The 20,882-nt window shown below is 39.0% G+C and overlaps 1 protein-coding gene across 7 annotated transcripts in view; it reads right to left on the bottom strand.

Annotated features, from left to right (window-relative positions):
- The window catches only part of ect2 (epithelial cell transforming 2), a 64,715-nt gene that overhangs the window by 11,695 nt on the left and 32,138 nt on the right, over positions 1 to 20,882 (bottom strand). For all 7 annotated transcript variants that reach the window (XM_069896911.1, XM_069896909.1, XM_069896913.1 and 4 more), the window contains 8 exons: positions 17,964 to 18,060; positions 16,509 to 16,590; positions 12,560 to 12,638; positions 12,080 to 12,199; positions 9,513 to 9,651; positions 7,126 to 7,280; positions 6,262 to 6,369; positions 627 to 776 (listed from right to left, as the gene is read on the bottom strand). In XM_069896911.1, the coding sequence (XP_069753012.1) occupies positions 627 to 776; positions 6,262 to 6,369; positions 7,126 to 7,280; positions 9,513 to 9,651; positions 12,080 to 12,199; positions 12,560 to 12,638; positions 16,509 to 16,590; positions 17,964 to 18,060 (930 nt within the window). The remainder of the gene's footprint in view (positions 1 to 626; positions 777 to 6,261; positions 6,370 to 7,125; positions 7,281 to 9,512; positions 9,652 to 12,079; positions 12,200 to 12,559; positions 12,639 to 16,508; positions 16,591 to 17,963; positions 18,061 to 20,882) is intronic.

Below are 20,882 nucleotides of genomic sequence, written 5' to 3'. Positions count from 1 at the left end.
ACTGATCTTGACATGCTGGTTTTTAGGCTTCTGTACTTTCTGCCTGGAGACAGCAAGAAGAAGTTGATACCATGGTGACAGGGGTTCTTTAAGATGTTGGCTGCCTTCTTGAGGCAGTGCCTTACATAAATATCTGCAATGGGTGGGAAGTCAAAGCCTGTGATGGACCAGAATGTTTGCTACCTTCTGCAGACTTTTGCATTCCGAGACACTATATAAATTGATAAATGTAAAATGCCATTTCGAAAAGCATGCAGCTGACATCCAAAATAGATTTTTTTTTATATAAATGTAGAAAGAACAGGGATAGCTATAGGAAAAAAGTGCTCATCATTCGGTACATGATCATGTATGAAAAAGCGATGGTTTAAAGAATTTGAAAGTTTAAAAATTCCATTCGCATACTAGTTGAAATACTAGTTTAATATGTTTCAAGGTTAATCAATTAATTTATTCTTTAAAGACAAGAACATTGAAATTGAAGGGCGGAATCAAAAAATGAGACTGAAATTGATTTGCATTAATTTGAGCAATTGCCTGTTAGTTGTTATAAACATCTGAGAGAAAACACATTCAATACACAGTTATAACTCAAAAAACAAAGAAAATGTACAGTTATGCTTTACCGCTAAGGAGGTGGTGCTGGTTCTTGCCAATCGACTACCCAAAAGTGTCCCATTCCTGTTTGGGCTCCTCGAATCTGGAGTACTGTGAGCCATTAGAGCTCGCTGCAACACTCTCTTTGGTGTTTTAGTAAATGAGAATGCTCTTGTAACCTAGAAAAAAAAATAATTGTTTTAACCCAATTTCCCTATCAGAAGCTTATATTTGTATTCATTTCAATTAAACTAATTGTTAAAACAGACACAAAAATGGTAGTTAAGAAATGACACAACTGTATGAAGAAAATATAATAGGAAAAGGTTGAACATCCAGCAATCAAGAGGAATGAAACCACAAGAAATGAAAAGGCAAATGAGAAGATGAAAAAATGTAGACATCACAGGTATAATAAAGATTTCAGCCCCATACCAGGCAACTGAAGAATTTCCAGAGATGGCAATGATCTCTCCTGGCAGCACACATCTGTGGCAAGTTCTACATTTCTTACTGTTGTCTTGTTAAATCTAGTCGTTATTGTCTTCTAACATTCCAAATTCAGTTGATACTTAATCAACAGGTTACAAAATAGATAATTAAAGGAGTGGCTGAACTTCAACTTCTAATAATGACAAACTACTTAAATGCGCAATTAAACAAGCTATAAAAATCTTCAGAAATTTAAACTGCTGATCATTGGTTAAAAGCGATAAAGGGAGAATTGCAAACTTTAAAATACAACTAATAATATTATCAATCTGGATGACTTGAAAGGTAAATGCTGTGTGGAAATTTATGATTTCCTACTTAAGCAGTCCATAATACCAACGGAAATCATGTACAAACATGATAATCCACTCAAAATGTAAACCGGTCAGAAGTAGCAATCTACTGAATTTTTCTGTTAATAAATACAAATGCTGGAATCTATTCAAACTCAGAGGAGTAATTTGTTTGAAGGATAGATCATGGCTTGAGTTATTAGGGGAAGCGCGACATGATGGGACTTTTCTATTTGGAGAACAAAGAGTGTTCCCCAACAGGAGATGCACTCCAAACTGAAGTCCAGGTCTGAGGTATTCAAGTCAAACAATTGTGATCTGTTCAAGAAAGCCAGGTTCGACTTTAAGACAATCAGTGATGCCAAGAACCATTACCTGACGAAGCTGAAGACCCAGGGACACCTGACTCCAGGCATGCATGGTATCATGGGCTATCAAGTGACTATGCAGCTAAATACTGTATTGCTCAATCTCCATCTACAAATTGGTATCACCTTTGTAGGCCAGATCTCATACAATGACAAAATAGACAACAAAAAGATAGAAAGTCTCATGTCATGGTGTCAAGACAACAACCTCTTACTCAATGTCAACAAAAGGACCTGGTCATCAACTTCAGAAAGCAGGATGCAGCACAGACCCTGGTCTGCATCAATGGTGCAGAGGTAGAAATGGGAGAGAGCTTCAAGTTTTTGAATCAAATATTACTAACACAATGTCCTGGTCCAACCAGGTTGATGCAACTGCCAAGAAAGCACATCAATGCCTCTACTTCCTTAGAAACTTGAAGAAATAGGACACGTCCCCAACATTTCTTACCAATTTATGGTAGTAATGTAGTAAATATGGTTTATTTATCTGCTCTGCCAAAAACTACAAGAAACTGCATACCTCAGGCCATCATACAAAACAACCTCCCCTCCATCAACTCAGCACTTCTCACTGGTTCAGAAAGCAACCAACATGTTAGAAGATAATCACACACTGGTCACATTCTTCTCCCTCCTGTCAGGCAAAAGTTTGAAAACACGTACCACCAGATGCAAATACAATTTCTTCTCTGCTGTAATTAGATTATTGAACTGACCTTTCATTCAAACAATATTGCCCTTGCACCTTTTTAAACAGCCTTTTTCTCTACCACACTACACTCTGCACTTTTCTGTTTAAACTTACTGTCGTACTCAAGTTTGGGTTAGCTGGCACCACAAAACATTTTTTTTTAAACTGCATCTTGGTTCACTTGACAATAAACAAGGTATTGTAAAATCCCTGGTATTTGTAATTCAAGCAACCAGCCAAGAAAAATAGAAAATAAATTTTTAAAATTTAAAATAAATAAGAAAAAAATGATAGGTAAAATATGCAAGTCTAAAAATGTAAAGTAAATGTTCTCTGAAATAATATATAAACCTCAAAGTGTCTCCTGCTTCGTAAGAGTCACCTCAGTCAGAGGCTTTATTTGTAAACTTGGGAGGGGGATTAATTATCTATAATGATATTGTTTGTTTTTCAGGCAGCTCTGTGGAGAGTGAAGAACTTGCAGATGCAGTGATGGTTAAATGATTTTGAAGAACATGACCAAAAATAAAGTAAAATGCTTTAAGGTTTGTATATTCATGCAAGTGAAGTTTGTTCAGTGCAAGAATAGTATTTTTGTCTTTTAAGTGTTTAGTCTTAATGCAGGTATACTAGTTAGGGATTGTAAGAGCAATTGGAAAATACACTTATCCATCTTCTACCAAACCCCATGGGTGCCGGATACCAGGGGTTATACTGTATCGCCTTTAATCAATGATATTGGCTAAGCAATAAATTGCAGCATGCAAAAAGAACCAAAGAAAACATTTTTATGACCTGTTATATAAGCTTACTTCCAACTAATAAAGATGATTCAGAAGAGCATTAATGACTTTAGTTCCTAATTTAAAAACAAGTAGTTTCCATGTATTTCACAACTTGCAGTAATTGGATGAAGATTTACAGAGGGGTAAATGTCCACGTCAGCTGCAGGCTCGTTTGTGGCTGACAAGTCCGATGCGGGACAGGCAGACACGGTTGCAGCAGTTGCAGGGGAAAATTGGTTGGTTGGGGTTGGGTGTTGGGTTTTTCCTCCTTTGCCTTTTGTCAGTGAGGTGGGCTCTGCGGTCTTCTTCAAAGGAGGTTGCTGCCTGCCGAACTGTGAGGCGCCAAGATGCACGGTTGGAGGCGATATCAGGCCACTGACAGTGGTCAATGTGGCAGGCACCAAGAGATTTCTTTAGGCAGTCCTTGTACCTCTTCTTTGGTGCACCTCTGTCTCGGTGGCCAGTGGAGAGCTCGTCATATAACACGATCTTGGGAAGGCGATGGTCCTCCATTCTGGAGACGTGACCAATCCAGCGCAGTTTGATCTTCAGCATGCTGTCGGCCTCTGCCATCTCGAGTACTTCGATGTTGGTGATGAAGTCGCTCCAATGAATGTTGAGGATGGAGCGGAGACAACGCTGGTGGAAGCGTTCTAGGAGCCATAGGTGATGCCGGTAGAGGACCCATGATTCAGAGTCGAACAGGAGTGTGAGTATGACAACGGCTCTGTATACGCTAATCTTTGTGAGGTTTTTCAGTTGGTTGTTTTTCCAGACTCTTTTGTGTAGTCATCCAAAGGTGCTATTTGCCTTGGCGAGTCTGTTGTCTATGTCACTGTCAGTCCTTGCATCCGATGAAATGGTGCAGCCGAGATAGGTAAACTGGTTGACCGTTTTGAGTTTAGTGTGCCCGATGGAGATGTGGGGGGGGCTGGTAGTCATGGTGGGGAGCTGGCTGATGGAGGACCTCAGTTTTCTTCAGGCTGACTTCCAGGCCAAACATTTTCGCAGTTTCCGCAAAATAGGATGTCAAGCGCTGAAGAGCTGGCTCTGAATTGGCAACTAAAGCGGCATCGTCTGCAAAGAGTAGTTCACGGACAAGTCGCTCTTGTGTCTTGGTGTGAGCTTGCAGGCGCCTCAGATAAATGAAAATTTTACAAGCAGAAACCTAGAAATGTTCCAATACTGTGGATGTAGCACATACAGAGACTTATGCCCAATGTTAAACAACAATTTCAAAAACTGACTACCATATATACTCGTGTAATCGTCGATATTGTGCAATAATCGACACCCCCCCACCCCTGCATTTTTTTGGTTCAAAAATAGAGTATTTTGTGTTTAGCCCATCTAAGTTGGCCCTTCTATTTTGGCTTCAACCGCCCATCCGAGCTCCTGACACCCCAACAGCAGACTCTCGCCCCAGCTGCCCACTGACCAGAGTTCCTGACATCCTGGCAGCAGCTTTTTGCCCCAGCAGACACCACCGGAACTTCCGATGTCGCCGCCACCTGCCCATCTGAACTCATGACCGCAAATCCTCACCCTGGCAGCCTGCCCATCCAATCTACTGACCACAGATCCTTGCCTCAGCTGCCCGCCCATTCGAAACCCTGGCTGCAGATCCTCACCCTGGCTACCCGCCCATCCAAGCTTCCAACATCCCGGCTGCTCACCCATCTGAACTGCCAACTGCAGATCATCCCCATCCTATCAGCCATCTGAGCTCCCGATGCCTCGACTGCAGACTTACCACCTGGTCCCGGCCATCTGAACTCCCAAGGTCTAAATAACACAGCTACTTCATGAGATCAAAAGTTTGAACAGTGTAAAAGTTGAGCCCCTCCACTTTTTTATAGCTCCAAAAAGTGGTGCAAAAAATTTGACAATTACACGAGGATCTACGGTAATTCAATATTATAATACTTGCCTTTTTTTTTTAAATTAAAAACTCAAGTGGGTTAAGTTAACATCAACTGAAAGGGTGCAGTTTTAAAATCAGACGCTCAGCAGATTCCCAATAAACAAAGGAGTCTGTAGATGCAAAAATGCTGGAGAAACTGAGTGTTCTTCATGTAGCAAAGACACATAACCAATTTTTTGAGCCTGAGCCCTTCAAGATAGGAGAGAAAACTAGGCAGGCATCCAAGTTAAATTATGGGGGGAGGGATGGGAGGAGCACAGGCAAGAAGTTGTAGGTGGAGATGGGTGAGAGGACAAGAAGAAAAAAAAGCTGAGAGGTAATCAGGGGAAGAGCTAGCTCTCTGAGTGGAGAAGGAATAACAAGGAAGGAGACAGGGGAATGGCCTCACAGAAACCAAAGAAGTCAATGTGAATGTAGTCGGTTGGAGAGTTCCCAGATGGAATAATGGGTGTTGCTCCTCCAATTTACGGGGTGGCCTTGATTTGAATGTACTTGAGGCCATGGACAAACATGCTGGTGTAGAAGTGGGGCGCAGAATTGAAATGGTTGGCCATGGAAGATCCCTGCCACTGCTGCAGATAGAGTGGAGGCGCTCAATGAAAAAATCTTCCAGTCTGTGTCCAGTCACTCTGATGTAGAGAAAGCCACAATGGAAGCATCTGATGCAGTAGATGACATGGGGGGTCATCACTTGTGAATCTAAGGGGGTTATCTACTGCTCCCAATGCTTCCATTGTGGCCCTCTCTACTGCTGGCAAATTAGAGGAACATCACCTAACATTCAGTCTGCAACTAGATGGTATTTAACATCGATTTCTCCAGTTTATGTTAGGCCACTTCCCTTTCTTCCCCATCTTGGTCTCCTTTTCTCCAGTTCTCCAACCCCTTACCTCTCCACTCTCTATCACCTCAACTTTTTTCTCTTGCACACTCCCACCCATAACCTCATGCTTATGGCCTGTCCTCAACCCCATATCATTTTATTTAGGTGCCTGCCTGCTTCTTGCTCATACCTACCTTGATGAAGGGCTCAGGCTTGAAACACTGGTAAATCTTTTAATCCTGCATAATTCTGCCATGGTTGAAACAGATTAAGTCAATGACATACCTTCTTTGAAGTCTTTTTAAATGCTCTTGATGCTTTGCTTAATGTGCTGTCCATATCTTTTGTGTTGACTTCTAAAAGTTCTGGGTCAGTATTAAAAATGATATTTTCCTAGGAAAAAAAATCTCAGATTAAAGTATATCAACAAATAATTAATGATATGATGCAAATGAACAAGATTGGACATTAACAGACTAAGGAATCAATATATTTTTGAAATTAGGAAAAGTCTGGAAGTGAAGAAATGATTGCACTTTCAGGAGTAAAATGTCCATAGGAAATGAAAAGGTTCAGAGCATAACCATTATCTAGTAGATGTGATTTTAAGAGTTCAAATACAGTTAATCTTATGAAAAGAACAAAAGCAGCTGACAAAATTACAAACAGGGACAAAAAGAACTGCATTTGCAGATGTTTAGAAGATGGTATTGGAACCAGGATTTGAGAGGATGCGAAGGACAAGAAGGGCTCTCAAAGGTCCTCAGGCACAGACAGCTTCCCGATCGTATTGGAAGTTTGGACCTGGAGCTCAGGTTGCCAGATTGATTGAATATGAGTCTGTGCAGCTACAGACACTGCGGGAGCGCTGGAGGAGAATCCATGGACAGTGTGATTGAAGGGACACTTTTTTTGCTTCTCTTTCTCTTGTTGTTAGAGGCAGATGAAAGTTGAAGTATAAAAATAAAAGGAACCTATAAAAAGAGAAAGTGTCTTGGAGAAATGGATGGTGGGGCAGTACCAAATTGTGAAGTTAAAGAGACTAACAAAGTGCTTGAAGATCAGATGCAGTTGTCTCCCATGTGGAAACATTAGTTTCTCAAACTCAAAAGATCCCTCACTCACAATTCAAAGTCTTCCACAACTTACTGCATCTGCTTTGCAAATGGTGTTAGCCACATGCCGACAAAGCAACTTCAACCAGTCATCCTTCTTAGGCTCTTCCACAATTAATTGGAAACTGAATAGTAGGTTTGATTGTTCTGTTGGAGGTCGAACCAACAGGGCAAAGGCACTGCGGCAATCTGTAGTACAACCATGAATTAATATCACAAATATAAGCAACATTAAAAAACAGAACAATCTTCATTTAATGGTTGTAAGCTACTTCTGAGTGTAATGCAATGAGGATTTAAAAAATAGGCAACTTAAATTTCAATGGTTTTGTAAATTTTATGATTTGATTTTCTGCAAAATGAATGAACAAATGAATGTTTTGACCCTTCAAGTTCATGGAAAGGGCATAATGTTTTAGCTTGTCACAAAGTGTTCATGTAATCAGGACATTTAACAAAATTAGTATTGCACTTGCAGTAAAGGCACATCACGATACAGAAAAAAAATCAGTAACAATTCCATCACCAATTTATCACATTAATGCATAAATCCTAAGTTATTAATGGAATTAAAAACCACAATGAAATTGCTTAGACCATAACAATACCAAATTGACGAGAGTAACCTAATACTGTATAGTAAAGAATATAGCTGACTTCTACCAGCATGAGACTGGAAATAAACTGAAGTTCGACAAAGCTCGTCAACCAGTCATTCTTCATGTGGAGCAATACACAAAACACTGGGAAGAATTCAGCAGTTCATGAAACCTTCATGCAAGGTAATAGACAGTTGATGTTTAGAGCTGAAACCCTTCACTATGAATACGCCCAAATAAAAAGGTAGAATGAAGGGGAGCACAGGTTGGCTGTTGATAGGTGAATACAAGCAGGAGGAGAAAGAAATGTGGGGGGGGGGGGGGGAAGCTAGGTGATTAGAGGAAGGCAGAGGGCTGAGAAAGATGCACTCTGATAGGAGGAAGGAAGGAAAGCGGGGGGGAGAATCTGGAAGAAGGAAGGTGTATATGAGTGACATGTAGAGGCAGGTGAAGAGGAAGAGGCCAGAGAGATGGGAGAAAGCAAAAGTGGGGGAAAACCAAATTGGAGGTCAACATTGATCCAGAAACAACCAAAACAGAATACAAAGTGCTGCTCCTCCAATTTGCATGTGATCTCAACCTGGCAGTACAGTAGGTCATGGACAGACATGGTATAGGAAACGGGAAAGAAATTAAGTGGCTGGCCTCTGAAAGATCCTGGATGTTGCAGCAAAGGTGCTCACTCAAAGTAATTCCCCAATCTGTGATTGTCAAGAAAGTAGAAGGGAAAGGTAACTTCAAAGTTGTCTGCCTTACAAAATGCCAGTATTTGGAGCATGATTTTGTCAATAACATACGCCATGCTTAACCTTAGATGTACAAGACTTCAGACCCCAATCCAGATGCTGGCACCTGCTGGAGGCATCTCAAGGTTATCCACTTCACCCATTCATGAAGATGACAATTGACTGCTGCATTGAGCTCCACATCTATTTCCACGTGGCCTTTATTGCTGTTATAGTTTCTGTTTGTACCATTGAGGCATCTGCCACAGGGTAAAATCATCACATATGTTCTCAACAATCTCCTTTCAGTGGACAAAGAACTATTAAGCATTGCATTGTGGATTTTATCTGTCAAGCATTACAATGGACAGGATTATCACCATGTGACAATACAAAGAAAAGAAAGCAGCATCAAATTGTGTCAGAGGTGCCAACCAAATAAAAACTTGTGTGGGTGCATCTATTCCAATATTAGCTTTATTTTCCCATTTTAACACCCAAAAGCACAAAAGATTATTATGGACTACTTCGGCCAAGATGTGTCCTGTCATTAACTGTTGAATGATTTTGCACGACATCACAAGGCCATGGTATTTTTCTTTAAAGGAAATAAAAGGTTTTCTTATCATTGAAGAACTACCTATGATTTTTTTTTTAAAAAAAAAGAAATTCATAACATGATAATTAACAAGATAACCTGCAAGCAAATATATTTGGATGAAAGCTCTCTATTTAAATTTAGAAATACGACAACAGGCCCTTTTGGCCCATGATCCCACACCGCCCAATTACACCCAAACGACCAATTAACCCATTAACCCTTGCGGCTTTGGAATGAGAGAGGAAACCAAAGCAAACCCACGTGGTCATAGGAAGAACACACATACTCCTTGGTGAATAGCAGATGGCTGTTGCTATAATAGCTGTGGACTACCTGGTACACTATCCATGCCACTATTTATTAAAATAATTGCATCTTCAATTTAAAGAACCAATATGATAAATTCTTATCAGGTACAAGAGCTGAAAAGCAAAATGGAGAGAAAAAAACCTTAAAATACCATTTCAAAGCAATCTCAATTTCTTTTTGCACTGACCTTCAGTCTCCTTGATATCCAATACTTTTTTTATTTGGGAAAGCGGCATCAGCACAATGTGTTTGAGGGACGCAGGAGGTCGTGTTTGACCATGAGGACTCTTAAAAGAACTAATTACTTTATGACGCTTTCTTGCTATCTGTAAAAAAAAAGTAATTTACAAATGTAAAAAAAACCAGAAATAATGGCCATTTTGTGTAAAGTCTCATGGGCACAAATGATAATCACCTTAATATAAAACTGCACATTTTACCATGTATATTTTCTAAACTAATTTAAAATTTCTATACCCTACATTCAGGTAAAGTTTAAGTTCATTTACATCATAACTACAAACCACAGACGTACTGATCATTTTAAATGTTCATCAGTTACACTCAAAATTACTTGTGTTCATGATTGCCAAGATTTTTTAAAAGTTGCACTGAGATCAGGATACTCCTCCAAAACTGTACCCACAGATCAATATTCGGTTTGTTGCTTATACGGTTTTTTTTTTAAATTGCACTTGTGTTTACATTTATTAGCAACTATAATAGAACCAATTTCATCAAATATTCTTCTTCTTCTTTGGCTTGGCTTCGCGGACGAAGAATTATGGAGGGGGTAAAAGTCCACGTCAGCTGCAGGCTCGTTTGTGGCTGACAAGTCCGATGCGGGACAGGCAGACACGGTTATCAAATATTAATTCACCAAGAAATTGATGAGTATGCACAGATGGAATTATTGAATGTATCGGTATTAATTTTAAAATCGTCATCATCACCTTATTCTTTGTTATTTTCAGTTCAATTCATTTTCCACATATGGAGAAAGGACACTGAAAATGAAATTACATACAAAATGCTGGAAATATGAAGCAGGTGGGCACTACAGAGTAGAAACAAACTCTTCTGCCCATGTCCACGTTATCAGTCAAGAACTTATCTACACCAAACCCATTTTTCAACCTTCCACACCATGGAACTATGAAATTTCCTGGGAGAGTATGTATCGTCTCTAATCCCTCAAGCAATGTTTTCAAAGATTTATTGGATAAAAAATTATTTCCTTAAATCTCTTATTCTTTAGTTTAAACTTGTGTCTTCTGATCATAGGCCTCAGCCCTCTCAAATCTTTCCCCTCCCACCTTTCAGTTCCAGAATTATCTCTCCTGGGAAAAAGAATGAGAATTTACTCATGATCTTTTAAATCTCTATACAGTAACCCCTCAGCCTCTTGTGCTCTGGGGAATAAAGATCAAGCCTATCTATCCTCTCCCTATACTTCAGACTTTAGTACCAGAAACATTCTAGTTGGTTCACACTTGGTTCTATGTGAACAACATAAATGGGAAATTATTTACAAAATTTGAGCAGTTCAACTGGAAGATGATCATATGGTAGTTTTAAATGGAATTTGGATAATGTAAGAAGGGTCATATGTGTGGACTGAATGAAAGTGACCCTGAACTTGCATCACACCTTTAATGAGAACATACTTTTCACTACCTCGGACTTCTTGCACTAAACCAATTTTGAATCCAATTAGCCAGCTCTTCTTGGACCTAACTTTCTATTCTAACCTGCCACGTGGGACCTTGTCAAATTATAAAAATGATTTGTGATACACAATCTTCCATGCATGAAGCCTTGCTACATAGCTTCAATCAGCCCTTCCCTATCCAAATGCTGGTAGATCCTGTTCTCTGCATTCTCTCCAGCAATTTTACAACTTCTGAGGTCAAGCTCACTGGCTTTTCCTTGCAGCCCTTTTTAAACAATGCACAGCATTGGATTAGCACAATCCCTTTACAGTGTCAATGATCGGGACTGGACCGGGTTTGAATCCCACACTGTCTGTAAGGAGTCTGTACGTTCTTCCAGTGTCTGCTTGGGTTTTCTCTAGGCTCTGGATTCCTCCCACCACTCAAAAACGTACCGGAGGTGTAGGTTAATTGGGGGTAAAATTGGGCGGCACGGATTCAAGGGCCAAAATGGTCTGTTACTGTGCTGTATGTCTAAATAAATTTTTTAAATAAATTAGCTGCCCTCCAATCTTTCAATATTTCACCAGAGGCCAAAGATGATGCAAATAACTCAACAAGAGCTTCCACAATCTCTTCTCTAGTTTCTCCACAAGGTGCGAGGATGTACTTTGTCAAGCCCTTAATGCGCTCCAAGGTTGCCAATACCTCCTCCCTGGTACTTAAATGGTCCAGGCCATTGCAACTTATTTGCTTCAATTCTCTGGCTTCTGTAAAGACTGATGACAATATTTATTTAAAATCTCACCCACCTCCTGTGGCTCCACAAAGCTAATCATTAATGGAACCACTTCTTTACTCTCAATATACAGTCTCTTGTATTACAAAATCTTTATTTGCTTCTATCATTTTTTTTTAAACTTTCTTTTCAACTTTTTGAACAGGAAACAAGTTAAATTCCAGACTTTGTGACACATTAAATTTGTTTTGCAGCCCATTAATTTTTGGAGTAAAGCTTGCAGTTCTATAATAACCAAGAAACCAATATATGGTTATTCTACTTGCAAATAAATTCCCTTTAAAATCTTAAAAAGGCTCTTACCTCCAGGCAGTCATTAAATAGAAATAAAGTGACTTGTTCCCCTCGGTCACACAACTCATCATCCAGAACCACTGTTTCCACTCGTTGGACAAGGTTTCGATGAGATGATAGTAAGTTGGCCTTCAAAAAGGACAAGATTTAAAATAGCAAACATAACTATTCTTCAAAACATCAAAGCAACAACAATTGTTTAACCCAGCAGAAGGAACAAATTTGGTGGACAAACTTCCCAAATCCTGATTTCATACATTATATTCTCACTATTATTGTGTATGGTCCTCGCAAGCAGTTTTATATTCTATTGGTTTTATATTCTGCTAATTTTTAAACTTTTTTTTTTGATGGTATAGAGACATTATATTTGGTATATTGGAGCAAGTTGTACAAAATCAGAAGCCTAATTTCAAAATCTCAAATTCTTCCATAGACTACTAAACAAGATGCAGTCAATTTATTCTTACTAACATCACATGGACTTACAGGACAACCATCGACTTCATAGACAACATCAAAGATTTGTCGTTGACCTTCAGTTTTTCTTTTATCTTCGTTGATATGCCTAAAAGGCAATGACAATAATGCCTTAGTAAAACAAAATTACGAAGCAATAATTTACAAAATAACTAAAAACAATGAAACTAGTTTTAATATCTAAGTGAAGAGAAAGTAACAAAAAATGAAAACCAGATTTGTCAAATTGAACAATATTCCATTATAGAGTGCCATCTCTTAGCCAACCCCAATATGTATTCATATGCACACATGTGTAACTTTCAAAACAGACCTTTAAACAAAAAAGCTCAGAGAAATGAAACAAAATTTCACTCCAATATATTTTAAAAATGCCAAAGAATTAGGCCATATTTGGTATCCTACTAAAATCTCCTCCATTTTCTAATTGATAAGAATTGTTCAAAAGGAAACAAAAATAAAGTTTGGGGTTAGGTCCAATAATAAAAATTACAAAAAGCACAATCTTTTCATAAAGCCAGTTTTACTTCATACAGCAATCTCTTCAATCTCTTGGTATTGCTTCACTGCACCCACTGCAATTCTGAAAGTGCATGATAAGTTTCACCATTTTATCTCGTCCTCTTTTAAACTGGTAATTAAAAGGCAGAATTCGCTTCAAGGATACACCAACAACATTATTCTTCAGATCAAGATTTTTATTCTAACTACCTCAACAAAGCAATCAATTTTTAAAAAATCTTGTCAATAGTGACAGCACTTCTTACGTAGACAAAGCTTCACATGTTCATCATCCAAACTAATCTACTGCACTCAATGTACTCTGTGTGGCCTCCTCCACATCATTGAGACCTAATGCAGATTGGGTAGCTGCTTTGCCAAACCTCTGCATTCTGCTCATGGGTCTAAACTTGAAGTTCCAGTAGCTAAACCACTTCAATTCTATGCTGCATTCTCACAGAAATACAACGGTCTTCAGTCTTATCTATTGCCATGAGAGGTCAAATGCAAGCTTTAAGAACAACATATCACATTCCTGCTGGACAGCTTCATCGTCAGTGTCCCACAATCAATAATCTTCCATGCTATCTATTGCACAAGAGATACTGCACTTTTTAAAAACAGTCTTTAACTTTGTCCCATGCCTTGAGCACGAAGTTACACCCCATATCAAGTGATGCAGCACACATTGACCCACCTTTTGTAAACTACTTTTCTGCTCTCATCGTCTATTTATTCCATTCCTCACGCACATGGTCTTTGAAGGGTTTGTTCAAGCAGACATTGAGAGGTTGTAATATAGCCATCAAATCAGCCGGGATAACTGCCATGTAAGTATTATGAAGTGCTCACCTATTTTTAGTGTTCTCAGTTAAGTGGCTACGAAACATATCCCAGACCAGCAAACTCCGTTCTTTGTGTAAACCGCCTGTTCCACACATTGACTACCCATTCATCTTTTTTCATGAAAATGTACAAAAATGCCTGTAGGGAATTTTATTTTCGGTTTAATTTTGCATTTGAAGATTACCATGGTCTTAACTTTGTCTTGTCAGCCATGCACAATAAACCTGGTCTGTACTTTTGGTTTACAGAGTTTTAACACCTCTCCACTCCACTGTTCTATTGCCTATCGGGTCAAAATTCATGGGGGTTTCTGATATTTGCAGAAGCAAATTGGTCTTTCTTTTGGTAGTTTCTGTGCAATTTTTGTTTTTTCGTGTAATACGATATTTTTCCTGTTCATGAAACTATTTCACCAGCCGACTGTAGCTTCAAAATCATCACCGAGTTCTGGGTGCGTCTTGGCCCACTGTAGTGCAAATGTTCTTAATTTATTTCGGGTGACTATGTAGCAATCTTGCCTCTGTTCACAAATCTATTCTGCAACGTGATTTTCCAATTCTGGCCAACCAGTGATTCCTTTTCTCAAAGGACACGACTTTTTTGGTATTTTTTCTTACCAACTTCTCATGCAACATCAAATTTTCTTGCAGCAGCCCAGTTGTTTCAACTTAAAGCTCGCTTCAGATTTTCATCGTGTGCTGCTTTGTGTCATGGACCCTCTATGATAGCAATCACCTCCACCCAATGCCCAGCAGATCAATCTGCGTAGACTATGGGGGTCAACGTGTACGTCAGTCAACGACCTATCACAAGCATCGCAAGCTTTTGGGGTCGATTTATACACCGGTCAATGGTGCATCTCAGGTAGCCAGTAAATAGGGGTCGACATTCACTGGATATACCATTAAACCCTTGAAATTATGCTGAAAAAGTGGGGTGGAAAGTGGTCGATTTGTATGCCAGTCAACCTATATGCCAAAATATATGGTATTGTACATACATTGCTCCATTTTTAGGTTACCCCACTCTATCCGGTTCCATTGGTTCCATCTCTTTTTCACCTACTCCTATTCTTACTTGTCTAATTTCCTGCTTTTCTCCCCCCCCATCCCCCCACTACAGTGATCTCTCCAACTCTCCCATCTTCTGTCCTACACCCCATCTCTTAGACACTCACCAGGTTAAATTGCTTTTTATATCACTCCTTCAAACCTTAGCCTTGATAAAGAGTCCTGACCTGAAATGTTGACTGACCATTTCTACACAAGGATGTTGGTTAATCCACTGAGTTTCACCAGCAGGCTCAGTCTTCGATCAAAGTTTCTGCATCTACGGTTCTGCTTCTCCCTACCAATTGGCTGTCATATGTTTACAACTGATTGGATTTCAAAAATTTTTTTTTTTTTTTGACTGATCAAGTGTTTCTGAAATCTGGTGAATATAAAAATATATTGCAAATACAATCCTACAGGTCTTTTAGCAATTAGCAGTTTTCAAGTATCACTTGCTCACATCTGATCAGTTAATAAAGAAATGAAAATGCCTAACAAGAACTAGGCAAATTTTCTATTTGCAGGTTTGATTCAGAGAGCAAATAGTGTAACATCATAGACCAGCAGCAATAGAAATTCACCAGGACAGTGTATTGCCCAAACCATTACACAATTCTCAAAAGTTTGTTCACAGTTTTGCCTTGGAAATCCTGTGCTGAAACTCAGGCTTTTAAACTGATGCCCAGCAGAATTACGAAGAAGGTGGGAGAGATTGAGTGACCGGACTGCTGAAAACTCATGAATCCTTGCCAAGTTTCTTCCTGAGAAATGTCCTCTCAGACAAATGGTTGTCACAACTCCCCTTTTCTTTACGAGGGGAAACAAAATGTGTGGCTTCCAAAAACCTTTCTTTTGGTCAGAGTATGGTTCAATAAGTCCCCTTCAAAATTACCTTTCCTTTGGTTACAGTGGGTTCAATAATTCCCCTTCAAAATGACCTTTCCTTTGGTCATGATAGGCTTCAATAATTTCCCTGACAAGGAGAATTATCCAAATTGTCCATTACACAGTCATTCCTCCTCAGTCTTCATCAGAATGCCTGGTGGTCAAATCTGCTGTGTTTATAAGAGTCCCATTCATATGACCCTCCCCCCTCTCACCACCTGTCTTCCTTGATAAAGCAACAAATGATTCTCTCTTTTCCTCCAGAGGATAGACCTTGGACACAGTTAGTACCTGACTGTTGCCACTCAGTTCTCTCCACAGTTCTGAATTGTCGCAGCTGTTGTTAGAGTGACAGTCCCTAATAATAGGGGTGGGACAGAAAGGTAGAAAATGTGTATGGAAATGTAAAAAACACATAAAGCAGAAAAAGAGCTAGCCTTCACAGAAGAGGAATCATGTTCGAGAATAAAAAGAAATGAAATGATGCAAGAAAACACAAAAGCAAAATACTTGATATCTATTTTCTTCCAAACACAAGAATGAAAAAGCCTCATTACTGGTTTAAAAATTTCAAAGATACCCAAATGATGAGAAGGTTTACCCCCAAAAATTATTGAGACAATCATAAATTAATTGCATAAAGTTCTCAAATTTAAAATTAAATCAGAGCTTACGTCATTACTTCTTTGAGCATCTCAATAGCATTTTCCAAACTGAGTTTGTCAGGATTGTCATCTGCAGTGTGCTTCCAAAGATCTAAAGAGAAAAATTTGAATTGAACAATACTGTCATATATAACTTAGAACATAAAAATGTTAGCCACAGAGAAAATTTCATCCTCTCAAAGCAACATTGACCAATGCAGGATTTCAATACCACACTTTATTAAATGACATCATTTATAGCAAGAGTTTTGCTAATTTGGCATTTGTATGTTTTAGGTTTAAATTACAACCTCTCACCTGAATGAAATATTCACAATTAATTGTTTCTCAAGAAAATGTCAACTTTAAAAATACTTTCTCTTCTTCTTGCTATCCATCCCATAGTATGATGATGGTTCCTTTCAGTCATTTTGTGGGCTTTGATATGAGAATGTGCATGAATGGATTTAGATGAGTAAGGATTGCACAGGTCCAAAAATCTACCCTCTCAACATCTCACAGATCCAGCAGCATGGTGAGGTCCAAGATGACTAGAAGTTCTGTTGCAGTGAATGGCCAGACCAACCTTCGATGCAAGGGATACCTCTTCCACACTTCACACCACGTATTTGCTAGATGGCTGTTGACCCTAAGAAAGGGTTCACCCGCCCTTTAACAGGTTTTGTTTTCATTTTGCAGGGTGCCTAGCCACCTTTTGCACCAGGCAAGCCTGGTATAGGAGCCAGTTTAGTCACCCGTCACCCAACTATGCGATAGGTAGGACTGGGTTACATGGTACCAGTAGACAACAATACATTTAAAAATACACTCAACAATTGAGCAAGCAGCACTAAGGTAAAAGACTCAAAAATGTCATATTCTATTTCTCAGTGATAATATATATAGCAAGACATGGTTTAGGTCTTCAGCTGAAGAAAACATCTCAATCTTTCAAATTCCAGTAAGATCACCCTTCGTCTTTGAAACATTGCTAAGAATAGGGCAACCCAATAGTTCTTTTTCCATAACCCCTAACATAGAGGGAATTTACTCTGCATTGACCATTGGTAAGAATATATTAAATGCATATATTCTTGACATTCCTACTTTGACATTCCACACACATACTCATTTTCTGGCACTCAGGCCAGGATTTCAAAGATCCTCCTGAAAAGTAGCATGTATTTATTTCCGATCACTTAAAATAAGCACAACCTTATATTGTTGACAGGTTATTTCTGCTGATACATTTTCTTTTCATTGAGCTTATGCGCAGGCCCCTGCAGTTCAGCTTCTGCAGTAATTCAGCCAGTTCTCCAACCATGCATTTGGGTTAGCAATGGAAACAAACATACATAAGATGACATCAAAGGTCTTTCTTGATCTAATCAATATAAATAATCCTGTGGTGAAGATACAGATGAATCAGATTATTTAGCATGGCTTCTTAAATATTCCACAAACAATTCTGAAGATTCTCAGTACCATTTAGTAGCAAAACAACACTTGGCAACCTCTGCACAGGACGAATAAGCAGCTCTGCTAGGCTCTGACGACCACATTCAGGTTTAGCTTGATTAATCTAGCCAAAACAAATAAATATTGTCAATATTCAATTTCTTATTTTGACAAAAGTAATCAAAATTTACACTCAAGCTAAAAAGAATTTCACATTATATTAAAAAAATCTGGAAATAATTCAACTAATGATACAGATTATTCAGAGTTTTTCCTCCCAAACGTTATGCTAATACAGAAATACATTTTCAACTAGTCAATCTACTTCAGTTAGCCTTGGCAGACAGTAGCAAAGCAATGATGCATTCTTCTGATCTACACAAAAACAAATCTTGTTGCTTCTGATGAGAACCTCACTTCTATAATGTCATAAAAAACAAAGGGTGAGCAGCCAGTCATGCTAAATATTTTCAGATAAATTTGAAAACATTTTGTTCTTTTTAAAATGCTATGAAATGAAAATGTCAGAACAATATTTAAGATCATGGCAGAAGTTGAAATGTTTAACTTTTAAAACTGAAATCAATCTTTGTTAAATTTTAGGGAAACCTCATATTAAAGATTTTTTTAAAATATTCAATGGTTCCAGCAAACCAAAAAACTGCTAACATTGAACCATGGTTTTAACATACAATGGACAAGCCAAATATCTTGTACCAAAATTGTGTTCACTGATAAAATTTAAAGCACATATTTAGCAGAAATATTCTTTAGAAAAGACAAAAGATTAGTTAGTCCAGTGCCCATTTCGAAAAGACAAACAACTAGTTTTTTTCAAATTACAAGGAGTGAGAGCCTTTTGCATGAATTTTACCTAGGATTCTGACATGCTCAGTGGATAAAAATATCAATATCCATGGAATGCAAGGAAGCCTGGCAAATTGGTTCCAATGTTAGTTCAAAATATTAAAAAAGCAAAAAATTTACTGCTGGAAAATTGAAATAAAAGGGGAAAGTGCAGAAAATACTCCAATCAGACGGCGTGGAGGGAAAGTTAATATTTTAATCTCAATGATGTTTCATCACAACACGTGCACATATGTAAAAAAAAATTAATGGCTGACTAGAAACTGTTATCAGAAGGGTCCCACACAGTCATTGGTTCCACACTTGTAAAATTTATTGATGCTTATGACACAAGTATCAGAGGCCTCAGAAGATTGTAGATGATTTTTAAAAACGGGCATGTGGTAGTAGGTACCGTGCAATTGCTCAGCAAAAGGAGGTGTAGGGGACTCCTTCCATCACCCTTGGGCAAAGTGTAGTATCTGTTTAGCCTCCCAAAGGATTGAAGATGGTGGATGGTTTTTCCAAGCAGATTCTATAAATTGTAATTTATGGTTGTAAAACTAAAAATGCTGGGCAGATAAATCTGCTGATCAGTGCCAGGATTACCCGTCCAGTATGATGATTACCCGTCCAGTATGATGATTACCCGTCCAGTATGATGATTACCCGTCCAGTATGATGATTACCTGTCCAGTATGATGATTACTAAAGAAATCTCTTGGTGCCTGCCACATTGACCACTGCCAGTGGGCTGATAACGCCTCAAACCGTGCATCTTGGCGCCTCACAGTTTGGCGGGCAGCAACCTCCTTTGAAGAAGACCGCAGAGCCCACCTCACTGACAAAAGGCAAAGGAGGAAAAACCCAACACCCAACCCCAACCAACCAATTTTCCCCTGCAACCGCTGCAACCGTGTCTGCCTGTCCCGCATCGGACTTGTCAGCCACAAACGAGCCTGCAGCTGACGTGGACTTTTTACCCCCTCCATAAATCTTCGTCCGCGAAGCCAAGCCAAAGAAGAAGAAGAAGATGATGATTACCCGTCCAGTGTGATGATTACCCGTCCAGTGTGATGATTACCCGTCCAGTGTGATGATTACCCGACCAGTGTGATGATTACCCGTCCAGTGTGATGATTACCCGTCCAGTGTGATGATTACCCGTCCAGTGTGATGATTACCCGTCCAGTATGATGATTTGAGTGCTGAAGGGTTTCTGATCGCAGAGGTTTGAATCTGGAGCTTGGGTTGATGATGGTTTGGACTGAAATCTATGTGGCTGCAGAGGCCATGACAGCATTGGATGCAAACCCAAGGACACTCAGCAACTCTTTTGCTTCTTTCTCAGAATGCAAGGCAATTTCAGTTGATGAAGAATCTTTGCCTGCCTTACAGCAGACAATGCAATTGCCTGTAATATTACAGTACAACTCCGATTAACCGAAATCAGATTCTCCAAAATCCTCAATTATCCAAAATTCTTTAAAAATTTCAGATAAACAAGGATATCCGAAATCATCATTTATCCAAAAATCTTTTGGAGCCGAACTGACCAGGGACATTGGGCTCCCGGCAGCAACGGCAGTGGACCTCAGGATCCTGGCATGAGTGGGGCCTCAGTGGAGAGGTGTTGGTGACCAGCAGTGAGAATTAAACATTATTTTAATGCTTTTAAAACCTTACCTTATTGTTTAAACACTGTTACAAGTGATTTGCTGTTTCTACTGAGCTGTTTTTAAAAAATAACTGGTTCTCCAAATAAACCATTTATCCGAAACGACCATTTTGGATAATCGGAGTTGTAATGTACATCTGTTTTATTACATGACAATTAAAGAACCTTGAATCTACAAGACCAGTGAACAGTATGAATATGAAGCATGTGCCGGAAGGTGGGACTAGGTCAAGAAGCTCTTTAGATATTTACACTTTGGGTCAAATGAAGGTATCATTTCTTTCGATTGCAAAAAGAGTGAAACAGTTTGCAAATGATGAAGATTATAAGGCTGCACACTAATTCACCATGTGGAACAAATACAGGGAGTTGCTCAGAGTAACTTGCAAATTTCTTCTGTTCACAACACATGAACTCTAGAA

The sequence above is a fragment of the Narcine bancroftii genome, chromosome 9 (genome assembly GCF_036971445.1).
Source record: "Narcine bancroftii isolate sNarBan1 chromosome 9, sNarBan1.hap1, whole genome shotgun sequence".
NCBI classification, from domain to species: domain Eukaryota; kingdom Metazoa; phylum Chordata; class Chondrichthyes; order Torpediniformes; family Narcinidae; genus Narcine; species Narcine bancroftii.
Note: the sequence above shows the minus strand (reverse complement) of the source record. Positions and strands in the feature narration are given on the sequence as shown.